Source organism: Branchiostoma floridae, chromosome 7, assembly GCF_000003815.2.
Source record: "Branchiostoma floridae strain S238N-H82 chromosome 7, Bfl_VNyyK, whole genome shotgun sequence".
In the NCBI taxonomy this organism is placed as follows: Eukaryota; Metazoa; Chordata; class Leptocardii; order Amphioxiformes; family Branchiostomatidae; genus Branchiostoma; species Branchiostoma floridae.
The window spans coordinates 2,003,209-2,021,289 of NC_049985.1; the positions used below are offsets into that span (position 1 = coordinate 2,003,209).

At 44.7% G+C, this 18,081-nt stretch overlaps 3 protein-coding genes across 3 annotated transcripts; 2 read left to right on the forward strand and 1 right to left on the reverse strand.

Moving 5' to 3' along the window:
• The first annotated feature begins 6,852 nt into the window (after positions 1–6,852).
• LOC118418920 (tropomyosin-like) lies at positions 6,853–8,612 on the forward strand. Its single transcript, XM_035825063.1, has 2 exons — positions 6,853–7,903; positions 8,453–8,612. The coding sequence occupies exons 1-2, from the start codon at positions 7,384–7,386 to the stop codon at positions 8,524–8,526; spliced, it is 594 nt and encodes a 197-aa protein (XP_035680956.1). The 5' UTR covers positions 6,853–7,383; the 3' UTR covers positions 8,527–8,612.
• Positions 8,613–9,067: 455 nt separating this feature from the next.
• Positions 9,068–11,022, forward strand: LOC118418921 (golgin subfamily A member 6-like protein 7). The gene is made up of 3 exons (XM_035825064.1): positions 9,068–9,203; positions 10,037–10,274; positions 10,657–11,022. The coding sequence occupies exons 1-3, from the start codon at positions 9,079–9,081 to the stop codon at positions 10,879–10,881; spliced, it is 588 nt and encodes a 195-aa protein (XP_035680957.1). The 5' UTR covers positions 9,068–9,078; the 3' UTR covers positions 10,882–11,022.
• Positions 11,023–11,795: 773 nt separating this feature from the next.
• Positions 11,796–15,247, reverse strand: LOC118418915 (putative glutathione-specific gamma-glutamylcyclotransferase 2). Its single transcript, XM_035825058.1, has 2 exons — positions 14,762–15,247; positions 11,796–12,668 (listed from the first exon to the last, which is right to left on the reverse strand). The coding sequence occupies exons 1-2, from the start codon at positions 15,140–15,142 to the stop codon at positions 12,135–12,137; spliced, it is 915 nt and encodes a 304-aa protein (XP_035680951.1). The 5' UTR covers positions 15,143–15,247; the 3' UTR covers positions 11,796–12,134.
• Between the last annotated feature and the right edge of the window lie 2,834 nt (positions 15,248–18,081).

Consider the following 18,081-nt stretch of genomic DNA (forward strand, 5'->3'; position numbering starts at 1 on the left):
GAAACGTTACCAGGTCGTTTAGTGTACTCTCCAAGCAGAGGTTAGGCTCCGGCTGTTTTTGAATTTTTTATGCGTTTTCATCGGGCTTTCTATTTTGTACTGTTTTCCGAAAAGAGCCGATGAAAACGCCTAAAACAGCCGGATTCTAACCTCTGCTTGGAAAGTAGTATAGTGTTGTTCGTCCGTCGACGATGGCCAAAGACGTCAGTTCGTCGAGTATGTTGCCCCTTTCACGTATTTAGGACCTTCCCACGACTTTCGCTCCCCACCACTCCCCAACTAAGGTCGGCGCTGGGTTGGGAGTAGTCTGAATTGCACCCTAAAGTGTGCTCCCCTGATCGCATCCAAGCAGAATATGACTTTCCTCAACTTTGATTTCCCAAGACTAGTAGGCAACCTCGACGACCAATTCAAACCACAAACGACATTGCTCACGACTAAGTCCCAACAACGGAGAGGGTCGGGAGGCCATGGTCGGCTGTGTGTGACGGGCATAACCCTTGATAACAGCTTGACTGTACGGTAACAGATGAAATATAAAAGCACACAGAACCCTCGTGACTGTACCATGGCTATTGACACAACCCCTAGCGATGTACGACTACTTGATGTAACTCACAGCCGTCCACACACTAAACTATGATTGATATAAAACGCAGCCCAGTCAATTGGTCAACACGTCTGTAAATAAACTTGGAAGGAGTGAAAGAATCGCCCATGTGATATATTACCCTTAACCACCTGTGAACAATGAGTCGTAATCGTTCTACGTGCGCTACCGATCTGCAGGTGTTGTATTGTGTGTTTGCGCACTTCTCTCTCCTGCTTGTTCAAGTGTTTGAGTTTTTGTATCCGCAGTTTTGATACCAATCAGGGGATAGGTTCGGATCGGGGAGGTATTTGTTGGCTCGCAGTGAAACTTGGCAACCGTGTATGCCTTGGATATGTCGCCTGGTGCAAAACATTAAACACGAGGTAAGGCCATTTTATTACGTATCGGGGATCGGTGAGGATTATACAAGGTAAGTTTTGATTTACACAAGTCGTTGACTGGGCAAGATTTAGTGAAATATTGTCCCATAACTCTGTGTTGTGTTAGGTTACATGTAGTGATTTAAACGTTGTAAAACATTCTCTCGGACATTGAAGGCTAGTAAATCTCCAAGCAGATGTAAGAAGGCAAATTCGTAACGTTTCGAAACGGGAAGCCTGAAAAACGTTACGAGTCTGCATCTCCACATCTGCTTGGAGATTAGAAAGCCTGGAAAATTCCAGTCGTAATTTCGACGGACGTAATTTCGACGGACGTATTTTCGACGGAGGAAGGGTAATAATCTGTTCTTAGAAATTGTAGAAAATTGTTATTCAGAATCGAAGAAAGGCTAGATGCTATCCTTTGGTCTTCTACTCATGTGCTGTAGAAAACGGTACGTGCCCAAAAGTTTACATACAAAAGAGACACATACAGGAAGAGGAACGCATGCTGGAAGGCCGTTGTCCTATATAGTTAGGCTACCGTCCAGGTCCCGTACAGGTCGGATTGGACCTTGGGTCGTACAAAGTCTTTCCTTTTTAATTCGTCGAATACCGTTTGGGCTCGTTTCACAGTCGATCCGTCAATTCCTCGAAATTTGGTCAAATAGTTTGTTTAATTTGTTGGTTGGTTGTTTCGTTGTTGCCTGGTGGGGTATTTGTTTGGCTAGATAGTTTACTGTAATTCCTGATTTTTTCACTGTACTGTTATGTTCACGGTTTTCACGGTGACGACTGTAACGTGAACTTATCATTACCGATAAGAACTAATTCACAGACATTTTTCATGCGCACTTGCCTCGACAGCAAACATTTAGTTCCGAGAACAATTTAAATTTTCTCTGACCGTCAAAGTTTGCTACCGTGAAGATTAAGTGAATTACAGTATTTGATTGTAGCTGTATACAACACACAACATTCAGGTCACTTGAATCTGCCTGTCGGTTGATGGGCTTAAGGTTTCCCTCAACATTTCCACTACACACATCCCATTCTCACCTTCCGTCTCTACCACAACCCTTCCCTCTGACGGAATACTTTGATGTCCGCATCCTCCGCACAGGTAGTGTTTATTATGGTTAGAGACTTAACCTCCCGCGCTCGCCCATTCATTCTGGCCGGTGTAACTCCATACGGGGGGACCACAGAGGTTCAGTACAATAGGCAGGGATTGTATGTCGGGTCGTAGGTCGGCCCTTTCATACGCGGTAACACAAGGTGCAGTTTACGTTCAGACGGAGTAACGGAAGGCCGGGCGGACATGAAACATCAACATCGCGGCCATAGAAACCGGCGATACCGCTTTCAGGACATCGGCTTGGGGGAAACACGAACGATTAGAGGCTCTGATGGGGTATTTGGATGACCACGATCCTCTTGGACTAAATGTACACATCAAAGATCACAATTTCCCCCACGAGTGAATAGTAAGCTCTTATCATCTTTAGCAAATGAAATAATTCCGTAGAATATTTGGTTGATATTTCTTTGTTTCTTTCTCTCTTTAATACTCTTTCATATTGATCCAGAGTTCGTGATAACCCCATGTACCCTCCGGGAGATGGGAAAGTCGAATTGCGCCTGCCCGGAAGCCGGGTTGCCTACTGAAGGGCACATCATGACCACAGACCGTCCGCTCTTACCACACCTGCCAACCCGTGCGGACTACACCTGGTCTGCCGCGTCACACAGGTGAGCCGGACACACCTGGCTGTCCTCCCAACGCCTCGTCGCACCTGGAGCCACCTGGTTCGTGTCCACCTGCGACAGGGACCGTTGTTGCCAGGTAAGAGACAAGAACAACACTGAGTCACTATCCTCCTGTGGTCCCTGAGTTCATCTTGTCCTAAGCCAAGTACATGTGCATAGTTGGTTACCTGGGCTATTCACGAACGACTTCGTACTGTCGTCTTCTTACAGCTTTGCGTAGAAAACACATTGTTGAAGCTTTGGCGTACTAGGAGATCATCTATGAGTCCATAGGGTCAAAAACAACAACGTTATAATAGACACCGCAACCATTGTCTCTTTCGTCGCTGTCCATTGTGTAAGTTCAAGTATGGTCATGTTATTCAAGTTGTTCGGGTTTGTGGTCATATACGCCGTACGATCTTGGAATAGTCGTGGATATGTAGTACAAAATTCAGTTGTCTTGTTGCGTTCTGTATTTGAAAATTCTGCGAAAACATACTTGTACGACGACTGGTTGTTTTTACCAAGCGGACATTTCAACGACCGTCTGTCACTTTTCCTTCGATCAGTACTGAAAGAACTTTGTTATCTGGTAATTTAGTACGTTTTTGGATTCAAGCCTTTTTACTAGAACTGATCGACGAATGGTAAAATCAAGGGAGATTTTGTCCTTGATAGCGTTTCTTCACAAAACCATTCTCTTGCCACTGCCACGCGTCATATTGGTCGTAACGTTACGACAAGTCTACGTCAGCGAGTGGACGACGTTCTTAGACCAATTTTACATGGATACCTCCCGTACAAATACTATACAACGAATGTAACTCCGTGAATGTTTCTATCAGATTACTAAGTCAATTGATAGCCTACCTAGATTGTCGATGTAGAACTAGTCTACTCTCCAAGCAGAGATTAGGCTCCGGCTGTTTTTTAACGTTTTTTTAGTCGCTTTTATCGGGCTTTCTATTTTGCCATTTTTCTTGTTAGGTTTTGACACAGCAAGATAAAATAATAAAAAATAGAAAGCCCGATAAAACGAGTAAAAAGCGTTAAAAACAGCCGAAGCCTAACCTCTGCTTGGAGAGTAAGACTAGTCAGTATTGCCCAGAGGTAGGTGGCAGACGGTCACCGACACGTTCGCTAGGTAAAAACACTTGATTTTATGTACGAAAATTACTTTGTGTACAAAAATAATCGTTTTCCAAAGAGTGTGACCGCTTGGAAGTTAAGCCAGTTACTGGAAGTTTGTGTATCTTGCGCGTAAACTGTAAACACCTCCATTTTCCACTCAATTAAACTCGGTGTGAAGATACCCATCGGTGAACATACGTGTAAATATGTTCTAAGCTTTCTAAGTGGTTGCCTCCGGGCTATAGCTAGTTTACGTACACTCCCATACTCACTATTGGTCGATAAAACGGTAAAGACCCGGTCACATAACTCGACCGTGGTTTATCAGCAACTAAGAGCATTCTTAAGTCCCTGTGTTAATCGTTAGAAAATAGTAGAAATTGACCAAATACACAGAAAACATGTCAGAGGTGTTAGCTCGCAGTTTTCGAGCTACTATTCAGCCAGCTAACTCCTATTGCATGTCATCTGTTCGTTTGTCCAATTTCTACCATTTTTCCAGCGGCCTGTGGAGCCTGGCAGAGGCTAGGTATTCGCAAAATAGCCGCGTGCATGTATCCTACAAAATTCAACTGTCCTGTGATACGGAAAAAGACTATCTTAGACCATTATCGGCGGTTGTTTCTGTCACAGACTGCTTAAAAATTCTCCGACATAAAAACAAAACAAAAACAAATATGACCACACAGAGACTATCAAAGCGAACCATGATGGTACCCAGGACACTCTCCAATGGTCATCTCTACATAATTTTGTAGAAAGACTGTGATACCGTCCATGACCACACCGTACGCATGTGTCCGGAGCAGGTTTGGGTGTGCGACTTTCCCACGCCCAGATCTGCAGTGATTACCTGCGCGATCAGCTAACAACAATCCAATTATCCAGCGCTTGGATACAAACATTGCTATAGACCTAAAGCCCCGCTACGAGCTTGTATCTTGAGGTGTTTTTTTTTGCCATTTCAACATAAAGGAATGTTTGTTCAAGACGCTGTCACATACTCCGTACGATTTTTTGTGTCGTAGGACTTTCAACACAGCTATGAAGCTACTAAACATTGACAAGGATCTATAACCCTTCCCGTTACAAGACAGTGGATTTTTTGTCCAATACACCCAAGATCGTCCCATTTATTTCCTTAATTTGTCGTCGTAGTCCCCCCCCCCCCCCCGTAGGATTTTCAAGCTGTCAAAGGACCAACCACCGACAAGGGTCTAATATACTTTTACCGTAACAGTATACATGTAGCTGAAGCTTCTACGACTATTTCAAGAATGTCTTCAGTTTGGGAACGTACAATCGTCGAAAGTGGCGGTAACCTTAAGAGAGGGATGTTTGAATATTTCTCTGGTTGTTAATGATGCGCTTATTATCGTTCCGTGGCTGCTCAATGTTACTACTCCATGTAAAACACACCTGCTTTCCAACCGTTTAACATTCCCATATGACTAAACGGTCGGTTCCGTCTGTTGAACGTTATTTGTGAATTACGGATCCGTGGCGCAAAGGGTCAGCTGGTAGGAATAGGTTCTTTCTTCAACGCTGAAGAACGTATCAACGGTTACATCAACTAGCCTGTCGCCGTAACCTACAAGCAGATGTTGGGTGGAAAATATCTTAACCGTTCGGTGTTCTGATTCCAAGGGAGAATAATGATAGGTAGGTGGGAAGGTACCCCGATTTTACGCATCGCCTCTTGACTTCTTGCAGCGCTTCTTGGGGCCTCGGAAATTCCGTCTCCCGGCATTAAAAACCCTAGCCCATGTTGAAAATTGCAAACCAGCACCACCTCAAGTCAGAAAGGGTTAGAATTTGCTGTGAGAAAACCAACTGTTCACAAGAAAGTCCTTTTCCGTACAGATGAATTTTTCGAGACGCGTGCACGACTGTCTTTCCACTAAGAATGCTCTCAGTTTGCGATCGCACGACGTGTGTTACGTGGCCCCTAAAGAGTATACATTGTGCAGTACATAAGATGATGATTACGGCAGTCAGTTGACATCGACAGTCAATCTGAAAACTGTCTTGTTCTGTCAGAATTTGTGCTGGCATAGGGCATGGATACTTGGTGTGACACTTTGATAGATGTGGTAGGTCTACCTGTACGTCTGCACCTGGCGCTGCTCACCTGTGCGTGTGTGTGACATCAGGTGAGACTCAAGCAGTCGGAACTGTCGGGTTTTGTTTCTACTCACCGACCGAGACGGGATGGAAGCACGGCCTAACCCTCGCGCTAGACTAAGATACTCCAGGTTTTGTGTTCTACCATCAACACGACGGATAGTCTTACAAATCTGCCCTCTCTGCCCACCGCCACACTCGTGTCGACCCTGTACAAGACCCCAAACTGAGGGACAGACCCTAGCCCCCCTCTGTACGTATCAAGCTACAAAAACAAGCTACAAGCTACAAAAGCATATTCTAAATCACACCCAAAAAGGCTGCACTTGTCAGAGGAACTTTTTGTACGTCATCGTCGACCATAAATACATAAACATAAGCAGACTCTGTCAATGCGCTTATGTTTCTCTTATAGCGCCAGTGTTGGCTATCCGGTTCCTACCTAAACACAACGCAAAAGAAAAGCGAGATCACTGACTAAACAGTCACCCTTTCTTGTACAGTACAGACCTGGTACACAAAATGTATCCTTCTGAAACTACATGTGACTCTAACGGGGCACGTGGCACTGTCTTTGTTTGGTAACTCACTCATAGCGAAATAAAACGGAATATTCTATGTAGGATAGATAACTATACATGTAGTCTATCAAACAGAAATGACTCTCTCTCTGACTCTGACCCAACCAAAATATACGTATACTTGATACCATAAACATATCCCTGAATGGCGCCAATGTTTACAGGTTGTATCCCTTTCCTGATAGCTTTCATATGTAAAATGTAATATGTAAGAAAGGTCGACCTCAAACTCCTTTTTGTGTTTTCAGGGACGTCGTGTTGTAAAGGAGGGCTGAAACTCGAAGAAAACTGCTGCGAAATTTTGAGTTAAGAAAAGAAGGGACTGGACTTGGACGTAATGTGACTACATTTCCTCACGTGGACTGCTTTGCTGCTATTCGTACCGCTTGCCACAAAGGACATACCGAAGTCTAAAGTTCGTGCTCTGTTGACGAGGGACTATTCCAGTAGCAGAGCTTTGTTCCGTGTCTCGTGCAATCCAGTAGTGTCGGAACCAGAGTGAGAACTGCGTAATACCAGGAGCGTGCGTATTCGAGTGATTAGTGGCCCTGACTCTAAACCAAGAAGTCGTGGGTTCGAATCCTGGCTCACCTGACACGCCACTGGAAAAGTTTGCAGTCCTCAGTAGGACGGAAAATTACGCTGTGGTCCACTGGTCTTCGTGCTGGTCGAAAAGAGCAAATGGATTTTCCCTGACAATGAACCTGTAAATACCTCACAGAGCGTCTGTCTCAGACTTTGTCACGACCAGTGGAAGACTAGCTCGCCTGTTCATTGAGCTAGACTAGTTCGGGGTAGATCACGTTTTCTCACAGCCGACACCATGACTATGGAAGAACTGCAACAAAAGTACCGCTCATGCGCCAAGGAATTACGCCTGTTCCACGGCGAGCTCATCTCGAACGAGAAGAACGTCAAACGCCTGGGCCGAGACATCGCAGAGAGCGAGGGCCAGCTGGAAGAGTTCCACCAGGAGATCAGAAAATCAGAGGAAGAACTCAACAAATTCCACCAGGAATTAAGAGACAAGGAACGAAAGATCCTCGACGGTTTCTACAAAGACTTGAAGAAAGACGAGAACAGGACAGGTCTTGAAGACGATGACGGTTGGCTGAAACCTCGGTACTTCAAATCGCCCGCACCGCCAGAAAAGCGCGAAAAAAGTAACGTGGAAGAGGAATATAGAAACAAATATCTAGAAGACTCGCGGTTAGTGATTAAACGTAAGGACCAGTACATAGCAGAAGCACAGAAACTTTTGGACGAGAAAGACAGATACATTGACCAGTCGCGCGCCCTGGCCAGACAGAAGGATATCTACATCAAGGACTTCCGTAAGCTAGGTGAGCGTCCGGTGTATATAAGTATTTTATTATACAACTTTGACTTGTTTCTTTCATTGGCTAATTTTGTTTATTTAGTGATATCTAGCCGACGGACGGTGCTTCCGAACTGCAATATTTTCAAAATGCTGTAGTTTGAAACAACGTCTGTCGTTGTATTTACAAACGTATATAGGTTACCCCGCGGATAAAGGTGAACTAGCGTTAATGATATACAAGTTCCCTGCCCAAGGACAAAACGTGTCTCACTCTCTCTGTTTTCTCTCTCTCTGTCTGTCTGTCTGTCTGTCTGTCTGTCTCTCTCTCTCTGTCTCTCTCTCTCTGTCTCTCTCTCTCTCTAGCCATCTTTAGCCTTCTGTCTCATATCTACCACTTCTCTCTGTTTTTTTCTGCAGTATACCCTTTTGCTTGTTATTCTGTCTCTGTATGTATAAGATGCCCAAAATTTTCATCTTGTGTAGAAGGCATTCAGATGCTTTTGATCTGCTGTATATACTTGCCATATTTCATTGATTTAATGATATGATACATACGAATAAACTAAAATAGGTGAGACTAAGGACAGATACATCCAGGAGTCACAGCGTGTGAGGAGGAGAGAGACCGGTGGCTGGGGCAGATGAAGCAGCTGATGGAGGATACCGAGAACTGCGTGCGGGAACTGACGGGAACTCGGGACCACATGACAAGGGAACTGGATAACATCAAGGTAGGAGAACAGATAAAAGGGAAATGTAGACCCATAGCCTTCTGTGATGAAAGACCATTCAGCGATTGAAGTCAAAACGTGTGTGTGCGTGCGTGCGTGTGTGTGTGTGCGTGCGTGCATGTGTGTGTGTGCGTGCGTGTGTGTGCGTGCGTGTGTGTGTGTGTGTGTGTGTGTGTGTGTGTGCGCGCGCGCCCGTGTATGTGTGTGTGTGTGTGTGTGTGTGTATGTGTGTGTAGTTATGCTAGCAACGTACAGTTTGGTGTCAACTGTCAAGTATTCATAACTTCAAGGTTCACTATTGTTTCTGTTTGTCAGTGTGTTTGTGTGCGTCTCTCTCTCTCTCTCTCTCTCTCTCTCTCTCTCTCTCTCTCTCTCTCTCTGTTGTGTGTGGGACGCACTAGGGTAAGGGGGTGAAGTCTGACATCTCTGATTGCCTTGTTGCCCACTGTAGGAGGAAAGAGCAAAGATGCTGGGCGCCCTGGACACGTACGAGTTCGAGTCGCAGAGGAACACCAAGGAGAAGGACCGACTTCGAGACGAACTGCAGCAGACCAAGTTAGAAAAGGACAGGATCACGAAAGAAAAGGACAAGTGAGTGGCTGACGTTTTTATTAGTGTATATGCATGGGCAGGCGACTGTGTATTCATTACCTTGGTTTGGAACTTACCTTGTGCATGACTTGTTATGTCAGTAAGTCCCCAGTACTAGTTTGCTTACGTATTTCAAATACATGGGGCACGAGTGTGTATGCTACCAGTACATGTAGCAAACACACTCGTAGGCCGGCTTTACTCCTCTGCCAGCTTTTGATACTAGCTTATGCTACTGTAGGGTCTGCTTGGAGATTATGGACTGACAACAAAAATATGACAGGCACTAGGGAGTGGGAATTCTAGCCTTAAGGTTATCTAAATTTGTTGCTGAATGTACACATTCATCGTCAATTCTGTCATAACAATTCCACTTAAAGAAAAACTTGACGTCACTATAAAGTTGATTGTATGTTCAACTTCACAGTCTCTAATCTTCTCAATTCGAGGCCAAGTCATCGACTTGCCAGGTTGCACACTATGAGTAAAAAAAATTGAGAAATGTTTTCCGATCATGGCGGCTTGTTGTAGGTACGTGTTTGAGGACTACAAGGGTCGGGAGCGGACACTATGGCTACAAAACATTGAGAAATACTGTAAATGCAGAAACTTTCGCAGTGGTTTAATGTTCGCGGTTTTCGAGGTGGCCACGTGCACTTCACCGCGAACTTAAAACCACCGCGAACATTTTTCCATGGCAGTAACAGACTACAGTGCATGGTGCTACCGTGAACCACCGGGAAAAGTCCTTTTTCCCCGCGTTACGGCGAAATTAAATCCCCTCGAATTTGAATGCATTAACAGCATTTTCTGATCGTGGCTGCTTGTTGTAGGTACGTGTTTGAGGACTACAAGGGTCGGGAGCGGACAGCCAAGCTGCGGGAGGAACTGCACAGCATCAAACAGGAGAAACAGATGCTGGACAGGACAGTGCGCATGCTCAAGGAACGCACCGAGAAGTACGAGGAGCGCATGCGCAGACAGGACAAGCACATCCATGACCTGAGCAGCCACATCCGGACCCTGACGCACGAGACGGAGAAGAAAACCAGGCTCATGGAGTCGGAGAAGGTTAGATTTCTTTTTATTCTATATATTCTATACATACATGTCGAGACGTGGCTCTCCTGCAGTTTTGAGGATGTTCCTAACCGAAGCTTCGAATAAAAAAATAGGCAGGGGCACAACAATATGGGGCCTGTTAGAAACCCTAACCGCAATATCACCTCCTTTTATGTTGTACGTGTGAATCAGATAGACCCCTTTGCTCTTGACATGACCGAAGATATGTTGAGCCATAGCATCGCTTTTGGTTCAGGGCGGCTGGGCCCTAACACCCTTCTTTAGTACTACATGTCCTTTTTTCTTGCAATTGATGTCTTCGAAAACAGGATAATACCAGAAGTGATTAATGAGTGAATTTTCATGATGTTTTGCTCGTTCATTCCTACAGGAGGAGCTTCAGAAGGAGCGGAAGAAGCTGGAGAAGTCTCACACCAAGTCTGAGGAGAAGCTGAAGAGGAAGATCCAGGAGCTGTCGGCCACGATAGACAAGAAGGACCGAGAGATCAGCATCCTGGTGAAGAAGCTCAACACGCAGGCCAAGCAGATAGAGATCACGCAGATACAGCTGCACCAGAAGAAAACGGGCAAGGCAGCGGCGGCAGCAGAAAGCTGATGAAGGGGGCGGTGCGTTTACTTGAACCCCAATGGTCTCGGACATTTTCTACTTTTAGAATCCGAATCGTGTTCGACCTTTATAACCCGAATCGTGTTCGATCTTTTTAATCCAAATCGATTTCGATCTATAGAATCCTAATCGTGTTCGATCTATAGAATCCTAATCGTGTTCGATCTTTAGATTCCGAATCGTGCTCGGTCTTTAGCTAGAACCCGAATCGTGTTCAATCTTTAGAATCCAAATCGTGTTCGATCTTTAGAACGCAAATAGTGTTCGATCTGACGTAATGCATTCGGCCGTTCTATCTGGTAGATCAGACATCAGCTCTGCTTGACGAAGTTGGTCCCAATAACCATGACAGAAATGATACGACAAAGAGTTCCAAACCAGGCTTTTTGAAGGCTTGAAGATGAGCCGTTACAGGAACTAGATGTATCTCATTCAAACATTTAACGTTACTTGGTCTGTCTAACAGCGCCCTAAGGATATACTGTGCAATGAAAAAATGTGTCCTCCAGCCCGTAAGTTGTTACTCGGGCCTTGCCACAAGAAAAAAAGGGTAACAAGTAAGCGTATCATGACTATCATGGGACGTTCAATGTAACACTGATACTGTGTATCATGAGTTGCAGTTATTATTGTTTGCTCAATATCACGTCTTGTACACCTGATATTATAAATACGTTCCACATTGATTCCACCTCATTCATTGAAAGAGTAGCACCGCTGCACCATATTGACATTATTGTTAAGATGTATTTTTTAAAGTCTTTATGAAAATACATTCTATATTGAGATTCTCCATTGCTCTTTCGTTCATTGATATCTAGTAGAAGACAATTACTTTGAACATCCATGAAAAACAACTGTAAGTTTGCGCATCACGAGACATTGAAGAAAAACGCATGGCACAAGTTCTACGAGTGTTCTATTTCTTCTTTATTGCTTCTTTCTCCGAAGCTTCCAACAGGTGTACGCGTTGGTTATCAAATTACTTGTAACCTGATCTTAATTAATTACATTGTAACACTTTTGTTTTAGGCAACAAGTATCCGTATATTATTGCCACCATTAGCACATTGTGCATGATTTTCCACATATTGGTCCAGCCATACGACTGGGAAATAATTTTTATCACTTTGAATATGATTTTATACATCGAGGTAAAAGTGATATATATTAATATATATATATACGCATAAATATATGTACAAGTCATCATAAATCAATGATTTTTTTAAAGACTTGCACTAGCCCGACTCTGAGGCGGGTCGCGTTTCGATTCTTTGGCACTCTGCGACAGTTCTACAAGGCAGATATTCGAACCGGCAGGGCATTGGGACAGAGTCTTTTCTACAGGTGAGAGAAAGTTCATCCGCGACTGTCTGAGAAGTTTCCAGCTCCTGTGCACGCTCCTGGCCGAGTAGATTCTTCACCATGGCTTCCAAGCCGAACAAGTAGTCGTCCGTTACCATGGGAACGGATGTCCTCATGAAGCGGGAAAGCTTGAAGAGGTACTCGGCGTTGTGTCCGCAGCGCCCCACAGCGGCTGCGATGGCTACTGCAGTCTCCTGCTGCGTGGAATGACCGAGATACAGCGGATTTTCTTCAGTGGACAGGTAGACCAAAACGTCGCGCGATGGAAGGGACTCGTCCGCTGGGATGAAGCGAGCCACCTCCGTGGTGTAGCCTCCCAGCGCCCCCTCTCGGATGGTCAGGTGCTGCAGCGCCCTCGTGACCTGCCCTCGACCTTTCAGTTGGTACGCCACACCCCACGTGACAGCCTGGAAACAAAACAACAAAATTGTAATTGATATGTATGAAGGAAAAAATAACTCAGAAGTCCTTAAAATAACGTGTTTTCAGAGGATTAATATTTCTAGCGACCTATTCTGTTCTAGAACAGTGCTATAAACGTTACCCTTTGGATGTGTATGTTTGCGTTCCCTTTACCTCTCGTTCTAAAGCAATGAAACTATTCATAAAACTGTAAAGTAGGACTATAACTTAAATTGTTCACATTCCCAAAGCAGAGAGAACAGTGCAGCGACAGTTATTAAATGTTCTGCCAAGAAGCTCGTTCCTGTGGGACATTATATGACGTCAGGAGGCCTGCTAGTGACGTCAAAATAAAAACATGACCCACATCGATATCTTACAGCAATAAAAACAACAGAACTCCCGGCGAACCTCTTGGAATTAAAAAGGCTAAAACAAAAAGCTTCGTCGATGGTTTCATCGGCATATATAAACAATGCAATACGTCATCTTGACTTCCAACAACCAGAAAGCACGGTGAAAATTCATAAACAGACGTCGTTTTTTATTTGACGTAGACTTATAATGTTGCATTAATTTCGATTCTTGGCGCGATCAATCTGCTACTGTTGTGTGGTTTTCCCTGGGTGGCTTTAAGTCGACCTTGCCCCCGTTGGAATGGTAAACAGTGCCACGCGCTTAACATAGCCCCGCCCCCGGCGAGCCCCCGATACTACATGATGCAACACGCCATGATGCAATCCCACACACACGTTACAGAATGCACTGGGTTTCAGTGTGCTAGCCTCTACCAGGCTCCTCAGATCGCTAGAAAAATAGCAAAAATTGGCAGAAGACAGAAAACACGCCAGAGGAGTACAGTTTGCGACATGCGCTGGGCAACATTCCTAGGCCAATTAACTCCTACTATCAGCTTTTCTTCGGCTTTTGCCCAGACGGGAGTCTGGTATCAGTGTTCCACGCTTGCGGATACTAGATGTTGTAGAATTCCAAGCCAATTTAGATATCGTATCTTCCTTTATGCATCTTAGCGAGATGGAAGAATTGTTCTGGCTTTGCGTTTCGCAAAATTTAACTGTAACACTCCTCAATTCTTACGTCACTAACGTTATATTTTACGTTAGTTGTTCTAGTACCTGGTTACCAGTTTGTAGAAACAAACGGCAGATTGTATACAGTTGAACAATTTTATTAAAAAAAACTCACCTTTTTATCGGGTACTAGTGTAGCCACTCTCCCCGGCTGTGGAAGGAATACAAAGAAAAAGTTGTAAATAAACCCAGGGCAACATGAACTGAGTGTGTTTTGCTTGTGGGAATTTCTGATAGTATAATATGTTGCTATATCCAGATGTCATGTCTTAATTTGACCACAGGATAAACAGATGGTCAAGGAATACAGTTGTGTGTAAATGTGAAGATTGCAAAGGACGAGACTGGCTCATACCAACGATATTATATAGGGAAGGACTGAGCACAGAACTTGTCCCTTTTTTACAACGTTTTACTCATGTGTGAAGAAAGCAATTGACACACAGACAAATGGCCACAATATCGTCCTTTTGTTGTAAAACAATTTCACTACGGTGCGACCGGGCAATAAGGACAAGGGCACTTTATAAATAGAGCAAATAAGCCATATAACAATACACTTCATGAGGCCAAGGACCCTGTACAATGCTCGTTCATATCAAGAGCGGCCTTAAGCCAGTTAAGGACCAGGGCCTTGTGCACATGTGGGGTTGCATCATCCCGTGTATATTATACACGTACTCTGTGGCTGTGGCTATCTAAAACGTTTGCAAAGGATTTTAAGTCATACCAATTGTGAATAAAAGCGTAAGATACAAGTGAAGATGTTAATTACCACACATTGAGATAATTTTCCACAAAAAATGGATCGTATTTCCTGTGAACGTCATTCTAGCCGGACTCAAACAATAGTCTGATATTTGTCACGAGGAAATTATTCATCACATGCACAGAGTCGCGCTCAGGAAACTTCGTACATCTGTTCATACTACAAGAAACCGAAATGTCGAAAAATACATATTTCTACACATATGTTACAGCTTTACAGGTGTGTAAGCTGTTCTCACCTGGTCGGGAGTCCCTCTGTGTACGGTGTTGGCCTGCCAGAATCTGCGGGAGAAGCCAGGCACGGACCCCACTACTCGCTCCGTGTACGGGAAGCAAGTGTTCCACGTCAGGGAACCGTACCCAAACACCCACAGATCAGTCTGTTCGCCGCCTGGATCGCTTGTTGACGGTGCCATGATAGCCAGAAGTACAAATTTGTGATCAGAAAAAACGAGTGTTGTCGGTAAAAACCACCACGAGAAGCGAGGAAATAGTTCTGAGGATTTTCCGCGACAGCCGGAAGTTTTGGGGGATAGCGGGCGGGTTGACCTGGTGACCTGACCAATCAGCGCGCAGATCTGGGAGACGGGCCAATCAGCGCTCAGCCAGTGTTGCATCATGTTCTGACGTCAACCGCGCGGAACAACAGCTCCCGGATTCCACAACATACATGCTGTGTGTCACGAGCGCAAACAAAATATTGGGTTTGACGTCGAATTCCACGTGTCTTTTCGAAGGCAGATAAATGGTGGAAAAGTACACGAGTTATAAAGGTTGACACCCCCATACCTACATCTTCTATTGCAAAGAAACAAGCACGATTGTGAACGCATTTCGTCCTAAAAACTTACGTAGCCGTTATACTAGTACTGTGAAATTACTATTTAATACAACTTTTCCACATATATCAAGAAATGACGTTTTAACGTTATATATTCTGGTACAGGGCACTCATCATCATCTATATATCGTAGACTGGCATTGAATGACTCATAAATGACGTCATAAAACACTTGTAATTTTCCATTGTAGTCTTCACCAATGGCAATCTAACGAGTGACATATATACACGCGGACCAATATAACCGTCACACGATGTTTATAGCTTCAGGTCAGTGCAGTTCAGTTCGTCCATCATGTGACGTCATGGAAACCCTCCAGACGACTCTGTCGCGCAAGACAGACAAGAGGTCTTCGCTACAACAGTATGATTAACGTTAACTGTCGTGCAGATAAGTACTTGGTATGATACTATTTTGCCAATGTCTACTCAGTCCAGTCCAAAGAGACACTGGTCTAGTAGACATTGGCAAAATAGTGAGAACAAGAGCTATGTAACACCTAAAAATCGTTGTTCAGAACACGAGATAGCAAGACCGGAAGTTGCGCTGCAGTATCCAGGGAAGCCGCCAGGGAGCCCAAAATCTAATCATTTACAGCTTTCATCACACACTACCAAAACACCAAGTATGAAACCAATCCACCAAGCCGTTCTTGAGTTATCTTGTTCACAGACAGACAGACAGGCAGAAAAACGCTAGTGAAAATATATTTTATTTTTTACAGTTGTTCATATTTGCTGGCTTGTTTCATTCTACGGCCGCGTAGACAACAGAAATACACAGACTGCTCTTTAATACCAAGGGGAACTAGCCTGGTATCCAGCCGTATCATATAGCTCCCGAGTGTCTTCTGTCCTCTCCGCAAATAAGAGAGGACAGAAAGACTCGGGAGATATAATCGGCTGGATACCAGGCTAAAGGGGAACAGCCACACTTTCGTTTGCACTGACGTCATAAGGCGTAAGAAAGCACAAACTATCACTAGGTGGCTTGTCTCAAGGTTATAATGACTGTGAGAACTTGGCAAGGTCAAGTACAAGCAGCTTGCTGGCCTTGGCATCATCCCTAGCTAATCGCCTCTGAGGGATCGCTCCAAATCCCGATGACGTCAGAGATGACCTTAGAGGTCCTGTAAGCTCCACCAACACACATGGGCCCATGTGCTCGAGAATTGCGCCAGCATGGTTGCTGGAAAAATAGTAAAAATTGTCCAAATAAAACAGGAAACACGCCAGAAGCCGAGCAGGGTACTGTTTGCGACCAGGCCGGCCAACACTCCTAGGCCAATTAACTCCTACTAGGCTTTTATTCCTAACTTGGCCAAAGTCCCCTTAATCGGCCAGGCGGGAGTCTGTTAGAGACTACGAGAATTGCGCCAACAGTTAAATGCAATTTCCAAGCAGACTAACAATTTACCAGATGCAAACCTTGCATAGTCTTCAAGCAGAGGTTCGGCTGAAGTTATGTTAGACGTGTTTCAGGCGTTTTTGTCGGACTTTGTCTATCCGATGTACCGTTCCCTTCAGTCCGTTTGGCCGAGACCCATGAAGAAAACGGTACAACAAAGCCCGAGAAAAACGCCTAAAACACGTCAAAACTAGCCGAGGCCGAACCTCTGCTTTGAGAGTACACCTTGAAGTGGTCTTGTTAGGCCTACGTCACATTTCAACAAAGGGGCCCGGCCGGACTGTTTGCGGAAACGAAAGATTTAAGTTTATGCCAATAAATATGCATGATGCATGCTGTTGAATTATTTTTGGTCAGTTTTGTGTTAATTGTTGTTGTCTTTTATATCATACTTATCGTTCACAAAAGCTGCCCGGCCGGGCCCCTTTGTGGAAATGTGACCTTAGCCTTACACGGTGACCATTGAATAAAGATATAAACAGTTACCACTGATTTGTGGGCAAAAGTTCAAAATTCACCACACAAGTCGAAGGGGTGGGGGAACAGGTTGTGGCACCTTTGCTAGCCCTCGTCCCGACATAACAATACAGTGGATACAGACTAATCTCCAAGCAGATTCCTCCGGTGGCATAAAACAGTAACATAAGTTGGGGAAGGACTTCAGCCGGCTGAGGGGTAAAATGGGCCACCGCTTATGTTACTGTTTTATGCCACCGGAGGAATCTGCTTGGAGATTACCGAGTCCTTAAATCCCGGCAGGAGGCGCACTTACATGCTGTAGACCTGGTACAGGGTAAGGTTTCTCATAGCAGGGTATTGTCACTCTCTCTGAGGAACCCCTCCCTTGAGCTACTCCAGACTCTTCTGCATCTTGCAGAGCTGAGGTTATCGGATACAAAGTGAGTTCTGAATCTGTCAACAGCAGATGTCACAAGTAGCGGTTTGTTGGCACTGGCCTTATCCCACCTCAAGGGGGTCGCTGCAAATACCAATGACGTCAGAGGTGACCTTAAAGGTCCTGTGAGCTCTTCCCGCCACACATGGGCGCATGCGCGCGCAAGGGGTGTCAGCCCTTCTCGTTTCATTCCTGAATTTTGCAGTATTTAGTGTTAAAATACGAATCTTTTATGCCCGCAAATCCATGAAAGATACACTGTATGTGAAGAAGTTTTCCTTGTTCGTTGGGCTATAAAAATATGTCATCCAAATCTAACGGATACAACGAAAGTTACTCAATTTCGAACTGCAAGTACCCAACATCCGCTAGAGGCCCTTTTGAGCCGGTATTAAAAAGGCCTGTGAAAAAGGCC